This window comes from Anguilla anguilla, chromosome 2 (assembly GCF_013347855.1).
Source record: "Anguilla anguilla isolate fAngAng1 chromosome 2, fAngAng1.pri, whole genome shotgun sequence".
NCBI classification, from domain to species: domain Eukaryota; kingdom Metazoa; phylum Chordata; class Actinopteri; order Anguilliformes; family Anguillidae; genus Anguilla; species Anguilla anguilla.
Window position 1 is genome coordinate 3,469,359 of NC_049202.1, and position 24,139 is coordinate 3,493,497.

At 41.6% G+C, this 24,139-nt stretch overlaps 1 long non-coding RNA gene and 2 gene segments (V, D, J or C); 1 reads left to right on the forward strand and 2 right to left on the reverse strand.

Moving 5' to 3' along the window:
* Positions 1-2,965: 2,965 nt before the first annotated feature.
* LOC118221681 lies at positions 2,966-5,328 on the reverse strand. The segment is given in 3 exon segments: positions 2,966-3,563; positions 4,801-4,878; positions 5,298-5,328. Coding segments are annotated over 3 exon segments (432 nt in total).
* Positions 5,329-8,124: 2,796 nt separating this feature from the next.
* On the forward strand, positions 8,125-15,147 carry LOC118220304. The gene is made up of 2 exons (XR_004763938.1): positions 8,125-8,217; positions 15,036-15,147. It is a non-coding gene; the product is annotated as an uncharacterized LOC118220304 (long non-coding RNA).
* Positions 15,148-17,528: 2,381 nt separating this feature from the next.
* Positions 17,529-23,390, reverse strand: LOC118220301. The segment is given in 3 exon segments: positions 17,529-18,132; positions 19,788-19,822; positions 23,385-23,390. Coding segments are annotated over 3 exon segments (363 nt in total).
* Positions 23,391-24,139: the final 749 nt, after the last annotated feature.

Here is a 24,139-nt window from a genome sequence, read left to right on the forward strand (position 1 = left end):
CTGTTCACACATCAGAGCTCCTCTAACTGTGTGTGACAGGATTTGTATAGAGGAAGGGGCTTTGCATACCTGTCCTGCCTCACTGCTCCAAACACTTTAAGACCCCCAGCACTGATCAGTGACTGTCCAGTCCTTTCACAGACACTGACACAGGCAGCATTATGATGATGTCAAACATTTTACTGCTCGTGATGCTGGGACTCTTTGTACAGGGTGAGAAAGATGGATCCATTTTAATTTGGAATTTTGGTTGTAGTTCACATTTACATAGCTTTATTTTCAAAACATAAATGTTTATACAAGAGTTGCCATTGTTGTCTTGTCAAAATTGCCAGAATATTGCATTTTGCTTACCAAGATTTATCTGCATAGATTAATGTGCATTGACATCCATTTTCATTTATTTCTATTTCAGGATCAATGGCAGATATAGTTCTGACTCAGTCTCCAGCAGCTCGGTCTGTTCAGCTGGGAGACACTGTCTCTATCAGCTGTACAGCCAGTGAGAGCGTTTACGATTCCGATTTTAGCGAGAGCTTTCTCAGCTGGTACCTGCAGAAACCTGGTCAGTCTCCTAAACTTCTGATATATCAAGCCACAACTCGCCAGACTGGGATTCCTGATCGTTTCAGTGGGAGTGGATCTGAGACTCAGTTCACACTGAAAATCACTGGAGTCCAGGCTGAAGATGCAGGAGATTATTACTGTCAGCAGGGCTTGAGCGAACCGTTCACACAGTGATAGAGAGCCGTACAAAAACCTCCCTCAGTCAGACTGCACAGAGACTGCACTGCTGCAGCTGGGACCTACTGCAGGTGCTGAGGGGGGAGGCACTGGTCTGGGACAGCAGTACTGCCAACTGGGCTGTAGGGGGCGACAACGAGCCACAGCTCTGAATGCACATCTCTCTGTGCTGAAGAGGAGCTGCACTGTGTCACACACACTGAGCCCATAGCAGAGCTGCAGCTGAGCCACACACACTTCTGTACCACAACATCACAGGCATCACACAGTACATCAGCTCACAAGCAGCAATCATCTCCATTTTGCTCTTGAGTTCAGACTAATGCAGAGGATGTGTACATTCTCCCAGAGCTGAAATGAGTGGGATTTCAAATTAATTAATCCAGAATGGTATTATGAGTTCGTATTCAACACATACACTATAATTCATGTTATTAATGGTGTTTCTGTTCAAGTGGGATATAGGTTTAACCTCGGCTGTGCTGGACTGAATGATAGTATCAGATTTTTACAGTTTTGTTCACTTGTCTTTCATTATTAATTCTGGATTCAGCTTGCTCTTCCATCATACTTACCTCCATTACATTTTCCATAGACAGTATGTGCTTACATGGAGGCATAAAGACATGGAAGCATAAGAATTTTTCATATAGTTTTGTTGGACATATTTACGTGTAGATGTGCCACACAGTTACTGCTTCTCCTATCTAATATACTTCTCTGCTTGCACCACCAGTGAATACCTTCTGTGGTGACACTAATGAATCAGAAGTTAAAGAATGGACACAACCCACCATTCTCATTAGAAATTTACAAGATAAAATGCAGTTTGCCTGCATTTTCATAAGTGGAGCAAATCGGATAAAATGTCTCACTTCAGGAAGTTCCTATTGACAAATTAAGATGACTGAATCAGAACTCATTGAAGCTATTGATTATATTATAATGCTGAATGCAATATCTGCAAATTGTTTTAGCATGCAAAATGCAGATAGCAAATATAAACAACTTTTGGTTAAAATAAAATTTTCTACTTTAAATATTTAAACATAAGAACATAATTTTTTGTTAGTTCATGGTTCTGTTTAAATGTGTCCCATAATGTCTTGCTTGTTTCTGTACGTATTGAATATGGCTTTAAGTTCCTCTGCACATCTGAAATCTCTAACCTGGGATTAATGGTGACGCAGGTGTGAGGTACAGCCCCCTCCCTTTCTCACCTCAGTATAGAAATGAGTCCTCCACCTCCTCATGTTCAAACATCTGTTGTCGGTGTGGGGGTATTTTTGGCTGAGAAACTGCGAGATGTGGGTGAGGGGAGTGAAACTCCGATTTGCATACGCGGGGTAGGAGGGGGAGTGAAACTCAGATTTGCATACGCAGGGTAGGAGGGGGAGTGAAACTCAGATTTGCATACGCAGGGCGGGGCAGGCTGGTTCTGCTGGTCCCTCAGTGGGACTGACCCAAACTGGGAACAGGGCGCCGCTGTGCCCAGGTGTCTGGGCCGTCCCCAGGGGCTCAGTGTGAGTCGAGCGCACTTCCTGCCGCACAGGACTGCTCTGAGCGCGCTCACACATCACTGCTCCTCTCAGCAGGGCTCCAGAGCTGGGCCTGCCCCTCCCTGACTGATTCCGCATCGCTCACTTCACACACAACCTCTCAGCACTATGGAGCCCACTATAAACACCTGCATTTATTCAATAAGAAACATCCCAATAAAATAGAGTATCACATTCTGTGTATAATTTCAAATGAAGGACTTTAAGAATGTAGTGGACCCATAATCTTTGCTTAATTATGTTTTTTATTGATATGGTCTTTTTATAATTTCATTCGTTTATAGTACTTCTTGTAATTAATTATAATTATATTGTCCGTGAAAAGAAAACTCAGGTTACATTTCTTAGGTGATTCTTCCTAAATTTATATCAAATACGCTGTTCAGATTCAGGAATAAATATCTATTTACGATTAAACTACTGACTCTTTAAATATTGTTGTTTCATTGTCAGTTTACACATTTTTAATAAATATTTTTTCATTGCCATTCATTTGAATTATTGGGTGTATTGTAAAAATATGTTCAGTGGTCTGAGGATAATTCTGATTTCATGCAAGAATGGGCTGACTTGGTGGAATCAGTGTAGATTTTGAGCAAAAACAAGTGGATCACCAGGAGCACCAAACTCTATTTTATAATAATCACAGGCAGTCAAATCAATATCTGTTCAAATTATCTTTATTATGTCAACGAGTTTGATCTAACAGCTATCGCCAAAATCACACAAACACAAGTAAGGAGGCGTGTGTGTGCATGTTTGTTGAGCAGCACAAGCAGAGCACATGTGAGACATTAGCAGTAAAAGCTCAGGCAGGAGGAGGGGATTCACACACAGACTGAGCTCAGTGTGTCAGCAGTAAGGGGCAGAGGGGCTGAGAGCAGAACAGGGTAAAAACAGTGAGATCAGAGGGTGTGAGCTGCCCACCCCCCCAGGCCTACTCAGAACACTGGTCCCTCCTCAGCGTCTGAGAGGGGGTGGACTGGGACCCCTGCGTGGCCTCGCAGGTCAGCGACTCCGCCTTCTTCCAGGCGTCCGCGCTGAGAGTCAGGGAGCTGCTCCAGCTGTACAGGCCGTCCTGCCCCAGGACCCCCGCGCTCCCGGCCACGCCCGCGCTGACGTCGGCACCGTCCACCTTCCAGCGCAGGGCCCAGTCTGAGGGGAAGCCCCGATTGGCCAGACACACCAGTGTGGCCTTTCCCTGCTGACTCAGCTCCTCCCGGGAGGGGGGCAGGACTGTGAGGGCGGGGACTGTGTCACCTGGGAGACACAGCAGAGACAGTGAGGTCAGACAGTGGACACGTCCCCTCCCATGTGTCAATCATTCTGTCCTTGCGATGAGACGTGAATATTCTACAGAACTTATCACTTGTAACTAATTTGGAGTGTCTACAATATAAAGCACATTGACATTATTAAAGGTTCTGTCTGCATGCATTCCATTATTGTCAGATCGTGTGACGGCAGTACTTAACAATGATAAAATTCTTCACCACAACCAGAACTGCTTCTAGTACAGTTACTTTCAATTTACTCCACATTTGCAGCTTGAACTGTCGATCATTTCAGTACCATAGACCCAATAAAATACGCAGAACTCCATGCAAAAAATGGATATATAATGATATTTACGCTGAAAACCTACAGAATGAACCACATTTTACGAGGTTCCCGTTGTGTTCCTTCACGTGTATGAACTGAACGCGCACTCCAACAGCAAGAAACAATTTTCTTGAAACTTTTACATTAAGTTTTCAAAAGAATTGCACATTTGGTAAATATGTTCATTGCATTGTAAATTCCTCGCTTTTAAAAAATGTATTTATTTTTTTAAATCAAACCAATATACCGTAGACTCGAGAATGTTATGACATGGGACTACAGAACATAAGTCTGCAATGTAACAAAATTTTTCATATAATAATGCGATCGTAAATAAAAATTTAAATAAACAAAATCTGAATGAATAAAACGATCGGATTTCATAACCAACACAAACGACAAAGTGCATTAAGTAGATATGATCCAATTTCATTTTAAAGTGTGAAAAATAAATAACTCTGATTAAATCATTTAGATTTTTTATATTTAGTGTTAGGTGGACAGCACTATTTTATTCCACATTTCTGAGAAAGAGATTTTCGTTTTGCAGACTGTGCCATAAATTACATTCTCCTACAGAGCCGCCGTGATCCCGCCGACGGCAAGGGAGCCAATGCAATTTAATTTAGTTCACCTCGAGCGCAAAATAGCAAAGTTATTGCATTACGGCCACCTAAACATCAATACGATAAAGACAGACTGTCTGAAGTAAAATGGGCTAGAATAAAAAAGTATTTGAAATCATTTGACAATAACTATAACATTTCTGTTTTTAATTCACGCATCTCCAGAATAACAATTTTGATTCACGACATCGAACGTCGGGAAATTACAGAATATTAAAAAAAGAAGGCAACAACATTGGCAGTGAGGGATGTGGAAGAGAATTACTTACGTCCAACTGACAGTTTTGTGCCGCCACCGAAAGTGTCCCACAGTGATACAGACTCATTCACCCGCCGTACAAAAACCTCTCACTCAAGAGACACAGCCGTCCGTTGGTTTTTACGACTTCACGCAGCTTTTCAAATGCATCAACGATTCGCTTGTAAAAAAATTGTTCCGTGTAATTCTATTTGTATGTATCCGACGCAAATGTATCGTGCTCTTTTGAACTTTTCACATGCATATCTTTTATTTTACTTCTAGTTCAACTTCAGTGACTGATTCAGCCGGCAGAAAATAGAATGTGGAACGTAAAATGCAAACAACCTGCAGAAACTTAATGTAAAATGAATGTATCGAAACAGATCGAATCTTCTAATATTTTTGCGAAAAAAGGTTGAAAAGCCTTGTTTGTATAGCCACTTACTGCCGACTTCCAGTTTGGTCCCGCCACCGAAAGTCCACCACAGTAATTCAGTCTGATTAACCGGCTGGACAAAAACCTGCCTGTTGTGCACACTGCTGACCCGTCAGACATGTGTAGCTCTAGGAGGTCCCCTGCTGGAGAATCGTGGAACGACAATTAAGATGATATTCGGAAAGCTGATCAACGCACGTTGTGAAAATGCAACTGCAATAAATTCAGAGAAAGATGGTATTTCGAGTGTAATCAGGGAACATTCATATAAATATTTTATTTCACATTTCATAAATTCCGAATGGGCGCACTGCAATAGAATAATTCCCAGTGCCTGACTGATGCCCTTTCTGATCTCTAATAAAGAACTTGCAATGTGAATTTGTTCAACACACATTTTACTCAATAATAAGTCATATTCAACAACCCTGTCTTAATTAGTTAAACTTCTAAAACCATACGGTACAATGCCAAAAATAGTAATATTGACATTTGAGTGTTTAACATGGTAAAAACAGCACATGTCCCAACCCTCTATAGACCCACTGCTGTTCACACATCAGAGCTCCTCTAACTGTGTGTGACAGGATTTGTACAGAGGAAGGGGCTTTGCATACATTTCCTGCCTGACTGCTCCACACACTTGAAGACCCCCAGTGCTGATAAGTGACTGTCCAGTCCTTTCACAGACACTGACACAGGCAGCGTCATGATGATATCAAACTTTTTACTGCTGGTGATGCTGGGACTCCTTGTACAGGGTGAGAAAGATGGATCCATTTTAACTTTGGAAATTTGGTTGTAGTTCACAGTTTCTTTGCATACTTTAAAAATTTTTTTATTTTTAACAAGAGTTACCAGTGTTGTCAAAATTGCCAGAATATTGCATGTTGCTTACCAATATTTATCTACATAGATCAATGTGCATTGACATCCATTTTCATTTTTTTCTATTTCAGGTTCAATGGCAGATATAGTACTGACTCAGTCTCCAGTTGCTCAGTCTGTTCAGCCTGGAGACACTGTCTCTATGAGCTGTACAGCCAGTGTGGATGTGGATGATGATATCCACTGGTACCTGCAGAAACCTGGTCAGGCTCCTAAACTTCTGATATATTCTTCCTCAACTCGCCAGACTGGGATTCCTGATCGTTTCAGTGGGAGTGGATACGGTACTCAGTTCACACTGAAAATCACTGGAGTCCAGGCTGAAGATGCTGGAGATTATTACTGTCAGCAGGACGATAGCTATCCGTTCACACAGTGATAGAGAGCCGTACAAAAACCTCCCTCAGTCAGACTGCACAGAGACTGCACTGCTGCAGCTGGGACCTACTGCAGGTGCTGAGGGGGGAGGCACTGGTCTGAGACAGCAGTACTGCAAACTGGGCTGTAGGGGGCGACAACGTGCCATAGCTCTGAATGCACACCTCTCTGTGCTGAAGAGGAGCTGCTCTGTCACACACACTGAACCCATAGCAGTGCTGCAGCTGAACCACACACACTTCTGTACCACAACATCACAGGCATCACACAGTACATCAGCTCACAAGCAGCAATCATCTCCATATTGCTCTGGAGTTCAGACTAATGCAGAGGATGTGTACATTCTCCTAGAGGTGGAATGAGTGGGGTTTCAAATTAATTGTTTCCAGAAAGGTATTATGAGTTCGTATTCAATACATACATGATAATTTATTATTAATGGTGCGTCTATTCTGGTGGAATCCTGGTTTCATTGCAGCTGTGCTGGGCTGAATCACAGTATCAGATTTTACTGTTATCTGAGGTATCATTTCTTTCATTTACATAATTATCATTTTAGTAATAATCTGTGAAAAATTGTCATGGTGTAATAGAATCGCACAAACAAGTGAATACGAAGCATTTTTCCTACGGTGTTATCCAAGCTTTATTGTATCAAATATTATTATTATTCATCACCGTTTGAGAATTTTACTTCAGACAAAACAGCATGCACATAATTCCATAACAAATTCTCTGATATAAGATTAGATATTTTTTTAAGTTGACATATATCGAGCAGTTGCACAAGCATCCATCATATTTCAGGCATGGATTCAGTGCTGGATTAGTATTACCAGAACACGTTTGCGTTCAGTGAGATAAAGTAGCATTGTGTGCATAACATTTTTAAACAGTGGGTATGTAAAGCCAGCAAACATATCTGATTCACACAGGATTAAAATCATGAATACCAGTAAAGCAGTCATTATGGAGTACCTCTCCTTGTTGAGCGGGAGATGAGAGTGATCGGCCTGTGTGACTACAGGACACGTAAAGGGCCTTTCACACACCATACAGACTGTGATTACTGCATCACTCCCTTTATAACCCACTGAGTTACTGCTGTAATTTTGTAAGATAAATGTAGTGGTTCAGCTCAAAGATGAATGATGAACATGAAATTCGCATTGCTGGTAGCATTTTTTATCATGCGATTTAAAAACAGAAAATGAGTGAAATCAGGAAACATTCAAAATAATATTGTATTTCAGTTTTCATTAATTCCAGATGTATATACTTCAGCTGAATAATTCCCAGTGCCTGACTGATGTCCTTGACCTTTCTTCCATAAAGTATCTGCAATAATAACACGCAATGTGAATTTATTCAACTCATATTTTACACAATGATAATCCATATTCAACCTGCCTGTCTTCACCATTTATGCTTATAAAATCAGAAATTACAAAGCCAAAAATAGTAATATTGACATTTAAACGTTTAACAGGGTAAAAACAGCACGTGTCCCAGCCCTCTATAGACCCACTGCTTTTCACACATCAGAGCTCCTCTAACTGTGTGTGACAGGATTTGTATAGAGGAAGGGGCTTTGCATACCTGTCCTGCCTCACTGCTCCACACACTTTAAGATCCCCAGTGCTGATCAGTGACTGTCCAGTCCTTTCACAGACACTGACACAGGCAGCATTATGATGATGTCAAACTTTCTACTGCTGGTGATGCTGAGACTCCTTGTACAGGGTAAGATAATTGGGTCCATTTTAATTTGGGATTTTGGTTGTAGTTCACATTTTCTTTGTTTTAAATTCTCAAAACTAGTGTTTTCAAGCAAACGGTTGCAATAATAGCATAATGAAACTGATCATTTCAATTTTGCACAGTGTTTGATAATATAACATTACATTAACAACCATTTTCATGCATTGTTTTTTCAGAATCAATGGCTGATATTGTATTAACTCTGAATCCTGCAACTCGGTCTGTTCAGCTGGGAGAGACTGTCTCTATCAGCTGTACAGCCAGTGAGACTGTTTACAACTATCTCGGCTGGTACCTGCAGAAACCTGGTCAGGCTCCTAAACTTCTGATTTATGATGCCACAAATCGCCACACTGGGATTCCTGATCGTTTCAGTGGGAGTGGATCTGGGACTCAGTTCACACTGAAAATCACTGGAGTCCAGGCTGAAGATGCAGGAGATTATTACTGTCAACAGCGCTTGAGCACGCCGTTCACACACTGATAGAGAGCCGTACAAAAACCTCCCTCAGTCAGACTGCACAGAGACTGCACTGCTGCAGCTGGGACCTACTGCAGGTGCTGAGGGGGGAGTCACTGATCTGGAACACTGAGATGTGGTAGATTATTATAAATATGTTCAAACTCTCAAATCAAAACAATTACCATATATATTAATATATTTCAGAGTATCCAAACTTTAAATTATGAATGTCATGTTAAATAATTTCCAATAACTATGCTTCATAATCTCTCCTTGGCCAACAGACGTGTGTTCTGAAGCTGTGCTCTGACATAAAATATCACATTTCTAAATGAATTGATAGTTAATGATTTTAACACAGGATGGCACAGAGCCCAGCAGCAGTGAACTGCAGGCAGTCCAGCACAGTGGAGTCGCTCAGTCCAGAGCTCTCCCAGCACACCTTACACAGGCTGCTGCTACACACCCTGACCAATCAGAGAGCTCCACTGCTGCTTCTGATCCGATCCTCCAACCCCGTAATAAAGGAACACAAGCTACAGTCTGACAGCACCGCTGACCAATCCGGTGAGCCGCTGTGCAGAAGGGATCATATCATTATCTGTGAGGTCACCACAGGAGGGAGGGAGGGACTCCTTCAGCTCAGTCGTCCCTTTCTCTCTGAGGAAAAGCGATTCCTCTGGGTGACTGTGTGCCTGCAGTCTGCCTGTGCCAGCTGCGCAGTGTGAGCTCCCAGATTCAGTGGCTGCGCTGCTCAGCTGGCTGAGAGCTAAATGAGAATTAGCGGCAGCTGGCTGCACACGGGGAAGAGCAGGATTTTCTGTGCTCTCCAGGAGTGATGGAGGAATTAGATTTTAAGACAAAATTGAGGATAAAACCTGCTTTAAAACATGGAATTATGTTAGATCCATTTCATCCATAACATATAACAAGCATCTTCATTGCTAGTTGTCTTAATACATCTGCACAATAACATAAGAGAGAGGGTCTTCTGAGTGAAATCAGGAAACATTCACAGTAATACAGTATTTTCACCTTTCATTAATACTAATGGATCTACTGTAAATGAAACATTTCCTGTGCCTGACTTCATTACATTTACATTACAGGCATTTAGCAGACGCTCTTATTCAGAGTGACTCACGCAGGATTTTTACATAGGATTTACATTGCATCCATTTATACAGCTGGATATATACTGAAGCAATGCAGCTTAAATACCTTGCTCAAGGGTTCAATGGCAGTTCCAATCCAGGAATCGAACCTATGACCTTTCGGATACAAGCACAGATCTTTACCCACTGCGCTATACTGTCCCCTGGCTTTCAGAATTCTGAAATAACCAGCCATCAGAACACACTATATGTAAATTAATTCAACACATATTTTACAATCATATCTCATGTCCAGTATTCTCCAGTTACACATCTATACTCGTACAATACAATGTCAGAACAGTAATAATGACAGTTGAGTGCTTAACTGGAAAAAAAAATAGTGAATAGAGCACGTGTCCCAGCCCTCTGTAGACCCACTGCTGTTCACACATCAGAGCTCCTCTAACTGTGTGTGACAGGATTTGTATAGAGGAAGGGGCTTTGCATACCTGTCCTGCCTCACTGCTCCACACACTTTAAGACCCCCAGCACTGATCAGTGACTGTCCAGTCCTTTCACAGACACTGACACAGTCAACGTTATGATGATGTCACACTTTCTACTGCTGGTGATGCTGGGACTCCTTGTACAGGGTGAGAAAGATGGATCCATTTAAGTTGGAATTTTGGTTATAGTTCACATTTTATTCGCTTTCATTTCAAAACATAAATGTTTTTATAATAGTTGCCATCATTGTCTTCTCAAAATTAGCAGAACAGTGCATGTTGCTTACCAATATGTATCTGCTTTGATTAATGTGAATTGACATGCATTCCAATTTGTTCTTTTTCAGAATCAAAGGCAGATATAGTTCTGACTCAGGATCCAGCAGCTCGGTCTGTTCAGCAGGGAGACACTGTCTCTATCAGCTGTACAGCCAGTCAGAGTGTGAGCAGCTATCTCCACTGGTACCTGCAGAAACCTGGTCAGCCTCCTAAACTTCTGATTTATGGTGCCACAAGACACCACACTGGGACTCATGATCGTTTCAGTGGGAGTGGATCTGGGACTCAGTTCACACTGAAAATCACTGGAGTCCAGGCTGAAGATGCAGGAGATTATTACTGTCAGCAGAGCAAGAGCTTGCCGTTCACACAGTGTTAGAGAGCCGTACAAAAACCTCCCTCAGTCAGACTGCACAGAGACTGCACTGCTGCAGCTGGGACCTACTGCAGGTGCTGAGGGGGGAGGCACTGATCTGGAACATTGAGCCCTGTTAGATTATTACAAAAATGTTTATATTCTCAAGTCAAAACAATTACCATATATATTAATATATTTCAGAGAATCCAAACTTTAAATTATGAATGCAATTTTGAATAATTTCCAATAACTATGCTTCATAATCTCTCCTTGGCCAATAGACATGTGTTGTTCTGAAGCAGTGCTCTGACATAAAATATCACATTTCTAAATTAATTAATACCTAATGAGTTTAACACAGGATGGCACAGAGCCCAGCAGCAGTGAACTGCAGGCAGTCCAGCACAGTGGAGTCGCTCAGTCCAGAGCTCTCCCAGCACACCTTACACAGGCTGCTGCTGCACACCCTGACCAATCAGAGAGCTCCACTGCTGCTTCTGATCTGACCCTCCAACCCCGTAATAAAGAAGCACAAGCTACAGTCTGACGAGCTCTTCAGGACTGATGGAGGAATTACAGTTTAGGACAAAACTGACACTAAAACCAGGCTAAAATCATAGAATACGTTTTCCACGGTCAGCTTAGTTTTCACAGTATTTAAAAAGAAGCATCTTCATTGCTAGTTGTCACAATACAACTGCATTAAAACTGAGAAAGAAGATATGAGTGAAATCAGGAAACATTCAAAATAATTCAGCATTTCACTTTTCAATGATTCTATATGGATGTACTGTAACTGAATAATTTCCTGTGACTGACTGATGTCCCTGACTGTCTGATCTCATGTTATGAACCTGTCATCAGTGCACACAATATGTTAATTTTTTAAGCAGATATTTTACAATCATACCTCATAGTCAGCCAGTCTTTACCAATTGCACATCAATAATCATACAGTACAATCAGAATCAGTAAAATTGACTTTCAAATGCTTGACTGGGTAAAAACATCAGTGAAAAGAGCACGTGTCCCTGCCCTCTATAGACCCACTGCTGTTCACACATCAGAGCTCCTCTAACTGTGTGTGACAGGATTTGTATAGAGGAAGGGGCTTTGCATACCTGTCCTGCCTCACTACTCCACACACTTTAAGACCCCCAGCATTGATCAGTGACTGTCCAGTCCTTTCACAGACACTGACACAGGCAGCATTATGATGACGTCAAACTTTCTACTGCTGGTGATGCTGGGACTCCTTGTACAGGGTGAGAAAGATAAATCCATTTTAACTTGAGATTTTAAAGTTCTCTTCTTCTTTGTTTACTTTTTCACAACACAAATGTTCTTACAACAAGTGGCATTTTGTCAAGTCAAATTCACAAAAATAATTGTGCATAAATTGACAATATATATCTGCATTGGCATCCATTTCCATTTTGTTCTTTTTCAGGATCAATGGCAGATATACGTCTGACTCAGTCTCCAGCAGCTCGGTCTGTTCAGCCTGGAGACACTGTCTCTATCAGCTGTACAGCCAGTGAGGGTGTGCACTATGATCTCCAGTGGTACTTGCAGAAACCTGGTCAGGCTCCTAAACTTCTGATTTATGATGACACAACTCGCCAGACTGGGATTCCTGATCGTTTCAGTGGGAGTGGATCTGGGACTCAGTTCACTCTGAAAATCACTGGAGTCCAGGCTGAAGATGCAGGAGATTATTACTGTCAGCAGGACTATGGCTATCCGCTCACACAGTGATAGAGAGCCGTACAAAAACCTCCCTCAGTCAGACTGCACAGAGACTGCACTGCTGCAGCTGGGACTACTGCAGGTGGTGAGGGGGGAGGCACTGGTCTGGAACACTGAGGGGCTCTGCTCAAATTCTGAACTGTATTACGTATGAGTAACTCTCATATTCTCATATTTAACACCATTTCTCTAAATGTTAATGTGAGCACATCCAAAACCTTCCTGCTAAGATCCATTTGAATTGTATATGCATAAACCTTTTATTGAAGGAATACACTTGAGACACAGGAATTGGTCAGTTTCAAATTGTTTAATCTCTCCCGAAACAGAAATAGGAAGGGGTAACCAATCAGCATTTTGTGAACACAAGGAAAAGATGCACAGATTTCACAAAAACCTGAAATGGTGAATTGCTATTCAATTACATTTACTGGACCAGAGGTGGGTCTCAACACACACAAGTGAAATATCTTGAATGTAATGTTGTTGTTTTTTTGTTATTTTTTTGCATATTTGAGGTTTTTCCCGGAGTAAATTATAATTAAGGATCTAAACAGATTTTTTGCACATTGCTCAATGTTACCTTAATTTTGATGATGAGACCCAGAAACATTCTATGATAATTCTTTTCCTCTATTCTTTGGAAATTAATACCGAATTCCAATGAGCTACCGGCTACAGGGCATTCAGAGATGAGAGTGACTCTCACACCCCCCAGCAGTGTTCCTCCTGCTCTTTCCCAAACTCCAAACTCAGCTCCATCTTCTGCACTTACTTCACTTTCACCCTTGACTGTGGAAAAACTGATACATCATATGAAATCTCGCTCATTCATTTGCATGGATGTGCAGTTCTTAAGTATCGCCATGATTTACAATAGGAGGAATTTTCATGCTTACTGATGACTAATTTAAGTTTAATTTTTTCCAAATTTGAATAAATAATGCAGGATTGATGCTGTGCTGCCTTCTAACTTTTTAAGTAAACAGCATGCTATGGCTGCAGAGGACACCACTATGGGATGAGCTTCTATACAAGGCAGAAGCTGCCATTACAATGTCTGACCACTGGGAGGAGACAGAGAGTGCTGTTTTGCTCCTGATTTAAAAGCACTGCAGTATAATGAGGGAGAGGAAACTACAGGGCCCTGGTTCATAAAGCAGGATTACTGAGTTTGCCGGGTAAGTGCGCTGAGTAAAACCCGGAACCGTCCAAAATATGGCACATGGACTGAAGTAAAAAGAGCTGCTCCAGGGTTTACTCAGGACCGTTATCCAGTTAATTCAGTAACACTGCTTTGTGTAAAAATCCCCCAGGCTGGTATAACATGTAGACCTAACCGGTGCAGTTTGAAGCAACACCACAATGGAGTAGTCTGTCTATATATGCTGAACAGGATGTACAGTCTTCCCCATACATCTAACTGAGCAATAAGCAGTGGGGGGAAAAAAGTGGTTGCTGGGGGAATGTGCATTATGGGAGATGTAGTTTCTCTGTGCTTTCAGAAAGTGGTGGGGGACATTGAATAAATGAAAATGGATGGCATAGCATAATGAATATGATATCAGATAGAAACAAAAAGAAATCAGAAATGAAACCATGTTCATAGTGACAAAAGGAAAAGCTCACTTTGACAATGTTTTAGTTCACATTCTTTTCACAAGAATATACAACATTTGAATGATATATTGTGCATATATGATATCACTGAACTTCTTATTTCGGATACCAAAATATCTATCAGAACAAATAGAAACGTATTAAATACACATTTTCTGAAATGTTTGTCAATATGCTGACACTCCTGACCATTTATGGATCAATGAAAGTACAATCTAATTTCAGAAATAATTCACTTAATGCAGACAAAAAATATGCTGTCTGGGTAAAAACATCAGTGAATAGAGAATGTGTCCCAACCCTCTATAGACCCACTGCTGTTCACACATCTGAGCTCCTCTAACTGTGTGTGACAGGATTTGTATAGAGGAAGGGGCTTTGCATACCTGTCCTGCATCACTGCTCCACACACTTTAAGACCCGCAGTGCTGATCAGTGACTGTCCAGTCCTTTCACAGACACTGACACAGGCTGCATTATGATGATGTTACACTTTCTACTGCTGGTGATGCTGGGACTCCTTGTACAGGGTGAGAAAGATGGATCCATTTTAACTTTGGAAATCTGGTTATAGTTCACAGTTTCTTTGCTTACTTTAAAAAAATTATTATTTTTAACAAGGGTTACCAGTGTTGTCAAAATTGCCAGAATATAGCATGTTGCTTACAAATATTTATCTGCATAGATCAATGTACATTGACATCCATTCTCATTTTTTTCTTTTTCAGGATCAATGGCAGATAAAGTTCTGACTCAGGGTCCAGCAGCTCGGTCTGTTCAGCTGGGAGAGACTGTCTCCATCAGCTGTACAGCCAGTGAGAGTGTGAGCAACTGGCTCAACTGGTACCTGCAGAAACCTGGTCAGGCTCCTAAACTTCTGATTTATTATGCCACAACTCGCCAGACTGGGATTCCTGATCGTTTCAGTGGGAGTGGATCTGGGACTCAGTTCACACTGAAAATCAATGGAGTCCAGGCTGAAGATGCAGGAGATTATTACTGTCAGCAGAGCGATAGCACGCCGTTCACACAGTGTTAGAGAGCCGTACAAAAACCTCCCTCAGTCAGACTGCACAGAGACTGCACTGCTGCAGCTGGGACCTACTGCAGGTGCTGAGGGGGGAGGCACTGGTCTGAGACAGCAGTACTGAAAACTGGGCTGTAGGGGGCGACAACGAGCCATAGCTCTGAATGCACACCTCTCTGTGCTGAAGAGGAGCTGCTCTGTCACACACACTGAACCCATAGCAGAGCTGCTGCTGAACCACACACACTTCTGTACCACAACATCACAGGCATCTCACAGTACATCAGCTCACAAGCAGCAATCATCTCCATATTGCTCTGGAGTTCAGACTAATGCAGAGGATGTGTACATTCTCATACAGGTGGAATGAGTGTGGTTTCAAATGAATTGCTTTCTGAAAAGATGAGTTTGTATTCAATGCATACACAATATTTATTATATTAAAGGTGTTTCTGTTCAAATGGGATCCAGTTTTAAGCTCAGCTATGCTGGACTAAATCAGTATAATAGTATCAGATTTTTACAATTTTGATCACATGTCTTTCAGTATTAATTCTGGTTTTAGGTTGCTCTTCCATCATACTTACCTCCATTACATTTTCCATAGACAGTATGTGCTTACATGGAGGCATAAAGACATGGAGGCATAAGAATTTTTCATATAGTTTTGTTGGACATATTTACGTGTAGATGTGCCACACAGTTACTGCTTCTCCTATCTAATATACTTCTCTGCTTGCACCACCAGTGAATACCTTCTGTGGTGACACTAATGAATCAGAAGTTAAAGAATGGACACAACCCACCATTCTCATTAGAAATTTACAAGATAAAATGCAGTCTGCCTGCATTTTCATAAGTGGAGCAAATCGGATAAAATGTCTAACTTCAGGAAGTTCCTATTGACAAATTAAGATGACTGAATCAGAACTCATTGAAGCTATTGATTATATTATAATGCTGAATGCAATATCTGCAAATTGTTTTAGCATGCAAAATGCAGATAGCAAATATAAACAACTTTTGGTTAAAATAAAATTTTCTACTTTAAATATTTAAACATAAGAACATAATTTTTTGTTAGTTCATGGTTCTGTTTAAATGTATCCCATAATGTCTTGCTTGTTTCTGTACGTATTGAATATGGCTTTAAGTTCTTCCACACATCTGAAATCTCTAACCTGGGATTAATGCTGACGCAGGTGTGAGGTACAGCCCCCTCCCTTTCTCACCTCAGTATAGAAATGAGTCCTCCACCTCCTCATGTTCAAACATCTGTTTTCGGTGTGGGGGTATTTTTGGCTGAGAAACTGCGAGCTGTGGGTGAGGGGAGTGAAACTGAGATTTGCATACGCGGGGTAGGAGGGGGAGTGAAACTCAGATTTGCATACGCAGGGCGGGGCAGGCTGGTTCTGCTGGTCCCTCAGTGGGACTGACCCAAACTGGGAACAGGGCGCCGCTGTGCCCAGGTGTCTGGGCCGTCCCCAGGGCCTCCGTGTGAGTCGAGCGCACTTCCTGCCGCACAGGACTGCTCTGAGCGCGCTCACACATCACTGCTCCTCTCAGCAGGGCTCCAGAGCTGGGCCTGCCCCTCCCTGACTGATTCCACATCGCTCACTTCACACACAACCTCTCAGCACTATGGAGCCCACTATAAACACCTATATTTATTCAATAAGAAACATCCCAATAAAATAGAGTATCACCTTCTAAGCATAATATCAAATGTAGGACTTTAAGTATGTAGTGAACCCATAGCCGTGGCTTAATTACATTGTTTATTGATATGGTCTTTTTATAATTTCATTTGGTTATAGTACTTCTTGTAATGAATTATAATCATATTGTCTGTGAAAAGAAAACTCTGGTTACATTTCTTAGGGTATTCTTCCTAAATTTCTAACAAATACACTGTTCAGATTCAGGAATAAATATCTATTTGTGATTAAAATACTGACTCTATAAATATTGTTGCTTCTTTGTCAGTTTACATAGTTTTAATACATATTTCTCAATTGCGATTCATTTGAATTATTGTGTGTGTTGTAAAAATATGTTCAGTGGTGTGAGGATAATTCTGATTTCATCCGAGAATGGGCTGACTTGGTGGAATCCTTGCAGACTTTGCACAAAAACAAGAGGATCACCAGGAGCACCAAAGTCTATTTTTAATAATCACAGCCAGTCAAAACAGTATCTGTTCAAAGAATCTTTATTATGTAATAGTTGAGTTTAATCTAACAGCTATCGCCAAAATCACACAAACACAAGTAAGGAGGCGTGCGTGTGCACGTTTGCTGAGCAGCACAAGCAGAGCACATGTGAGATATTAGCAGTAAAAGCTCAGGCTGGAGGAGGGGATTCACACACAGACTGAGTTCAGTGTGTCAGCAGTAAGGGGCAGAGGGGCTGAGAGCAGGACGGGGTAAAAACAGTGAGATCAGAGGGTGTGAGCTGCCCCCCCCTCCCCCAGGCCTACTCAGAACACTGGTCCCTCCTCAGCGTCTGAGAGGGGGTGGACTGGGACCCCTGCGTGGCCTCGCAGGTCAGCGACTCCGCCTTCTTCCAGGCGTCCGCGCTGAGGGTCAGGGAGCTGCTCCAGCTGTACAGGCCGTCCTGCCCCAGGACCCCCGCGCTCCTGGCCACGCCCGAGCTGACGTCGGCACCGTCCACCTTCCAGCGCAGGGCCCAGTCTGAGGGAAAGCCCCGGTTGGCCAGACACACCAGTGTGGCCTTTCCCTGCTGACTCAGCTCCTCCCGGGAGGGGGGCAGGACTGTGAGGGCGGGGACTGTGTCACCTGGGAGACACGGCACAGACAGTGAGGTCAGACAGTGGACACGCCCCCTCCCATGTGTCAATCATTCTGTCCTTGCCATGAGACGTGAATGTCCTACAGAAGTTATCACTTGTAACTAATTTGGAGTGTCTACAATATAAAGCACATTGACATTATTAAAGGTTCTGTCTGCATGCATTCCATTATTATCATATTGTGTGACGGTAGTACTTAACTATGATAAAAATCTTCACCACATCCAGAACTGCTTCTAGTGCAGTTACTTTCAATTTACTCCACATTTGCAGCTTCAACTGTCGATCATTTCAGTACGATAGACCCAAAAAATACGCAGAACTTCTTGCAAAAGAATGGATACATAATGATATTTACGCTGACAAGCTACATAATGCACCACATGTTACGAGGTTCCCGTTGTGTTCCTTCACGTGTATGAACTGAACGCGCACTCCAACAGCAAGAAACTGTTTTCATGAAACTTTTACATTAAGTTTTCAAAAGAATTACCCATTTGGTAAATATGTTCTTGCATTGGAAATTCCTTGCTTTTTAATTTTTTTTTTTTTTAAATCAAACCAATATACAGTAGACTAGAGAATGTTATGACACCGGACTACAGAACATATATCTGTAATGTAACAAAAATTTTAATATAATGATGCGATCGTAAATTAAAATTAAAATCTTTAAAATTAAAATTAAAATCTGAATGAATAAAACGATCGGATTTCAACCAACACAAACGACAAAGTGTGCGCAGGCTATGATCCAACTTCATTTTAAAGTGTGAAAAATAATTAACTCAGATTAAATAATTTAACTTTGTTTATATTTAGTGTTAGGTGGACAACGCTATTTTATTCCACATTTCTGAGAAAGAGATTGTCGTATTGCAGATTGAGCTATAAATGACATTATCCTACAGAGCCGCCGTGATCCTGCCGACGGCAAGGGAGCCAATGCAGTTTAATTTAGTTCACCTCGAGCGCAAAATAGCAAAGTTATTGCATTACGGCCATCTAAACATCAATACGATAAAGACAGACTGTCCGAAAAATGGGCTAGAATAAAAAAGTATTTGAAATCATTTGACAATCTAACTATAACATTTCTGCTTTAAATTCACGCATCTCCAGAATTACAATTTTGATTCACGACATCGAACGTCGGAAAATTACAGCATATTAAAAAAAGAAGGCAAAAACATCGACAGTGAGGGATGTGGAAGAGAATTACTTACGTCCAACTGACAGTTTTGTGCCGCCACCGAAAGTCCTCCACAGTGATACAGACTCATTCACCCGCCGTACAAAAACCTCTCGCTCAAGAGACACAGCTGTCCGTTGGTTTTTCCATTCTTTACGACTTCACTTTTCAAATGTATCAACGATTCGCTTGTAAAATATTTTGTTTCATGTACTTCTATTTATATGTATCCGAAGCAAATGTATCGTGCTGTTTTGAACTTTTCACATGCATATCTTTTATTTCATTTCTAGTTCAACGACTGATTCAGCCGGCAGAAAATACAATGTGGAACGTACAATGCAAACAACCCGCAGAAACTTAATGTAAAATGAAAGTATCGAAACAGATCGAATCTTCTAATATTTCTGCGGAAAATGTTGAAAAGCCTTGTTTGTATAGCCACTTACTGCCGACTTCCAGTTTGGTCCCGCCACCGAAAGTCCTCCACAGTGATTCAGTCTGATTAACTGGCTGCACAAAAACCTGCCTGTTGTGCACACTGTTGACCCGTCAGACTTGTGTAGCGCTAGGAAGTCCCCTGCTGGAGAATCGTGGAACGACAATTACGATGATGATCGGAAAGCTGATCGACGCAAGTCGTTACGTTGTCAGAGTCATCAATATGAAATATGTTTCAAAACACATTCCGTGAAAAATGCTCTTCGATTCGTAGGAAATGATAAATGATGTGACGGTGACAGGTGTAGTAGCGCGAGATGAGCAGAGGAGCGCTGTCCACCTCCTCTTTGAACGGCGTCATAGATTCTTGCTATTGCCAAACCCCAGAGGAATTCAGGACCAAGGCCAGCTACAATGGAAATTATTCAAGCTTTTTAAATTTGTATTTTTCTTAGTCTTACTTAGACCTAATTTCGAAAACATCTTACGAAGATAACATTCTTGAGTCAATGGCCACTTTAGCTTCATTTAGAGTTTTTCCTAGATCAGTACCACTGTTACCCCAGAAGTAATAACACTGATATGACAGTGGAAATTATCATCTGGTGTTGAATGCTGATGGTGTTGGTGCTGACTGTGCCAGCTGCGCAGTGTGAGCTCCCAGATTCAGTGGCTGCGCTGCTCAGCTGGCTGAGAGCTAAATGAGAATTAGCGGCTGCTGGCTGCACGCAGGGAAGAGCAGGGTTTTCTGAGCTCTCCAAGACTGATGGAGGAATTACAGTTTAGCACAAAAATTAGGATGAAATTTTATTTAAGACATGGAATAGGTTTTTTTCCATGGATAGCTCTCTCTTCCCAATATTTAAACACAAGCATCTTCATAGCTAGTTGTGAAAATGCAACTGCATTAAATTCAGAGAAAGATGATCTTCCGTGTGATATCAGGGAACTGTTATATTGATATTGTATTTCACTTCTCATTAATTCCGAATGGCTGGACTGTAATGAAATAATTCCCAGTGCCTGACTGATGTCCTTTCTGATCTCCAATAAAGAACATGCAATGTGAATTTGTTCAACACACATTTTACTCAATGATAAGTCATATTCAACAACCCTGTCTTCATCAGTTAAAATTCTAAAATAATATGGTAATGCCAAAAATGGTAATATTGATATTTGCGTGTTTAACTGGGTAAAAAAAGCACGTGTCCCAGCCCCCTATAGACCCACTGCTGTTCACACATCAGAGCTCCACTAACTGTGTGTGACAGGATTTGTATAGAGGAAGGGGCTTTGCATACCTGTCCTGCCTCACTGCTCCACACACTTTAAGACCCCCAGCACTGATCAGTGACTGTCCAGTCCTTTCACAGACACTGACACAGGCAGCATTATGATGATGTCAGTCTATCTACTGCTGGTGATGCTTGGACTCCTTGCACAGGGTAAGAAAGATGGATCAAATTTAACTTGGAATTTTGGTGGCAGTTCACATTTTCTTTGATTACTTTTAAAATAAATTATTAATTTTAACAAGAGTTACCAGTGTTGTCAAAATTCCGAGAATATTGCATGTTACTTACGAAGATTTATCTGCATAGACTAATGTGAATTGACATCCATTTTCATTTTTTTCTATTTCAGGATCAATGGCAGATAAAGTCCTGACTCAGGATCCAGCACCTCGGCCTTTTGAGCAGGGAGACACTGTCTCTATCAGCTGTACAGCCAATGAGGTTTTGGGTTACTACCTCAGCTGGTACCTGCAGAAACCTGGTCAGGCTCCTAAACTTCTGATTTATAAAGACACAAATCGCCAGGCTGGGATTCCTGATCGTTTCAGTGGGAGTATATCTGGGACTCAGTACACACTAAAAATCATTGGAGTCCAGGCTGAAGATGCAGGAGATTATTACTGTCAGAGTGCACATAATATGAGTGGTAGCGTGGTGTTCACACAGTGTTAGAGAGCCGTACAAAAACCTCCCTCAGTCAGACTGCACAGAGACTGCACTGCTGCAGCTGGGACCTACTGCAGGTGCTGAGGGGGGAGGCACTAGGCTGTGACCCCGAGGGGCTCTGCTCAAATTTTGAGCTGTTTTGTGCAATAATAACTTTACCATTTTAATATTTAATACCATTTCTCTGAATGTTGATGTGAGCAAATCCAAAACCTTCCTGTTAAGATCCATTTAAATTTTATGAGCATAAACCTTTCATTGAAGGAATACACTTGAGAAACTGACACTTATACACCTGAGATATCAGTACATTTTATACACAAGGAAAAGATGCACAGATTTAACAATAGACTGAAATGGTGAATTGCAATTTAATTAGATTTACTGGACCAGAGGTGGGACTCAACACACACAAGTGAAATATCTTTAATGCAGTGTTTTATTTTACATGGGTAAATTATAATTAAGGATCGAAACAGATTTTTTGCACATTGGTGAATGTTACCTTCATTTTGATGATGAGACCCAGAAACATTCTGGCATAATTCCTTTCCGGTAATCTTTGGAAATGAATACCGAATTCCAATGAGCTACAGGAACACTGAGCCCTGTTAGATTATTATAAACATGTTTATATTCTCAAATCAAAATGATTATCACATATTTTAATTTCAGTGTATCCAAACCTTTAATAAGGAATGTAATTTGGATGAAATACTAGTGACTGTTTTTCATAATCTATCCCTTGGCCAACAGACGTGTTCTTCTGAAGCAGTGGTCTGACCTGAAATATCACATTTATTAATTCATTAATAATTAATGAGTTTAACACAGGATGGCACAGAGCCCAGCAGCAGTGAACTGCAGGCAGTCCAGCACAGTGGAGTCGCTCAGTCCAGAGCTCTCCCAGCACACCTTACACAGGCTGCTGCTGCACACCCTGACCAATCAGAGAGCTCCACTGCTGCTTCTGATCCGATCCTCCAACCCCGTAATAAAGGAGCACAGCCTACAGTCTGACAGCACCGCTGACCAATCCGGTGAGCCGCTGTGCAGAAGGGATCGTATCATTATCTGTGAGGGCACCACAGGAGGGAGGGAGGGACTCCTTCAGCTCAGTCGTCCCTTTCTCTCTGAGGAAAAGCGATTCCTCTGGGTGCCTGTGTGCCTGCAGTCTGCCTGTGCCAGCTGCGCAGTGTGAGCTCCCAGATTCAGTGGCTGCGCTGCTCAGCTGGCTGAGAGCTAAATGAGAATTAGCGGCTGCTGGCTGCACACGGGGAAGAGCAGGGTTTTCTGAGCTCTTCAGGGCTGATGGAGGAATTTCAGTTTTGCACAAAAACTACGACAAATCGGTGTTTAAAACATGGAATACATTTTTGTAAGGTTAAGTCAGTTTTCCCAATATTTAAACACAAGTATCTTCATTGCTTGTATTTTAAAATGCAACTCCATTAAATTCAAAGAAAGAAGGTCTTCTGAGAGAAATCAGGGAATATTAAAAATCATATTATATTGCACTTTTCATACATTTTAGATTGATATACTGCAACTGAATTATTCCCTGCGCCTGACAGATGTCTTTGACTTTCCAAACTGCCATGAAGAAACTACAATCATGACATGCAACGTGAATTTATTCACCACATATTTTACGCAATGATATGCCATATTCAGCCTGCCTGTCTTCACCAGTTATGCTTATAAAATCAGAAATTACAAAGCTAATAATAGTAATGTTGACATTTAAACATTTAAGAGGGTAAAAACAGCGCATGTCCCAGCCCTCTACAGACCCACTGCTGTTCACACATCAGAGCTCCTCTAACTGTGTGTGACAGGATTTGTATAGAGGAAGAGCCTTTGCATACCTGTCCTGCCTCACTGCTCCACACACTTTAAGACCCCCAGTGCTGATAAGTGACTGTCCAGTCCTTTCACAGACACTGACACAGGCAGCATTACGATGATGGCATACTTTCTACTGCTGGTGATGCTGGGACTCCTTGTAGAGGGTAAGAACATTTGGCATTTTTTCAAGTCAAATTCACAAAAATAATTCAGAATAAATTGACAATATATATCTGCATTGGCATCCATTTCCATTTTCTTCTTTTTCAGGATCAATGGCAGATAAAGTTCTGACTCAGGATCCAGCAGCTCAGTCTTTTCAGCAGGGAGACACTGTCTCTATCAGCTGTACTGCCAGTGAGAGTGTGAGCGACTACCTTTACTGGTACCTGCAGAAACCTGGTCAGGCTCCTAAACTTCTGATTTATCGGGCCACAACTCGCCAGACTGGGATTCCTGATCGTTTCAGTGGGAGTGGATCTGGGACTCAGTTCACACTGAAAATCACTGGAGTCCAGGCTGAGGATGCAGGAGATTATTACTGTCAG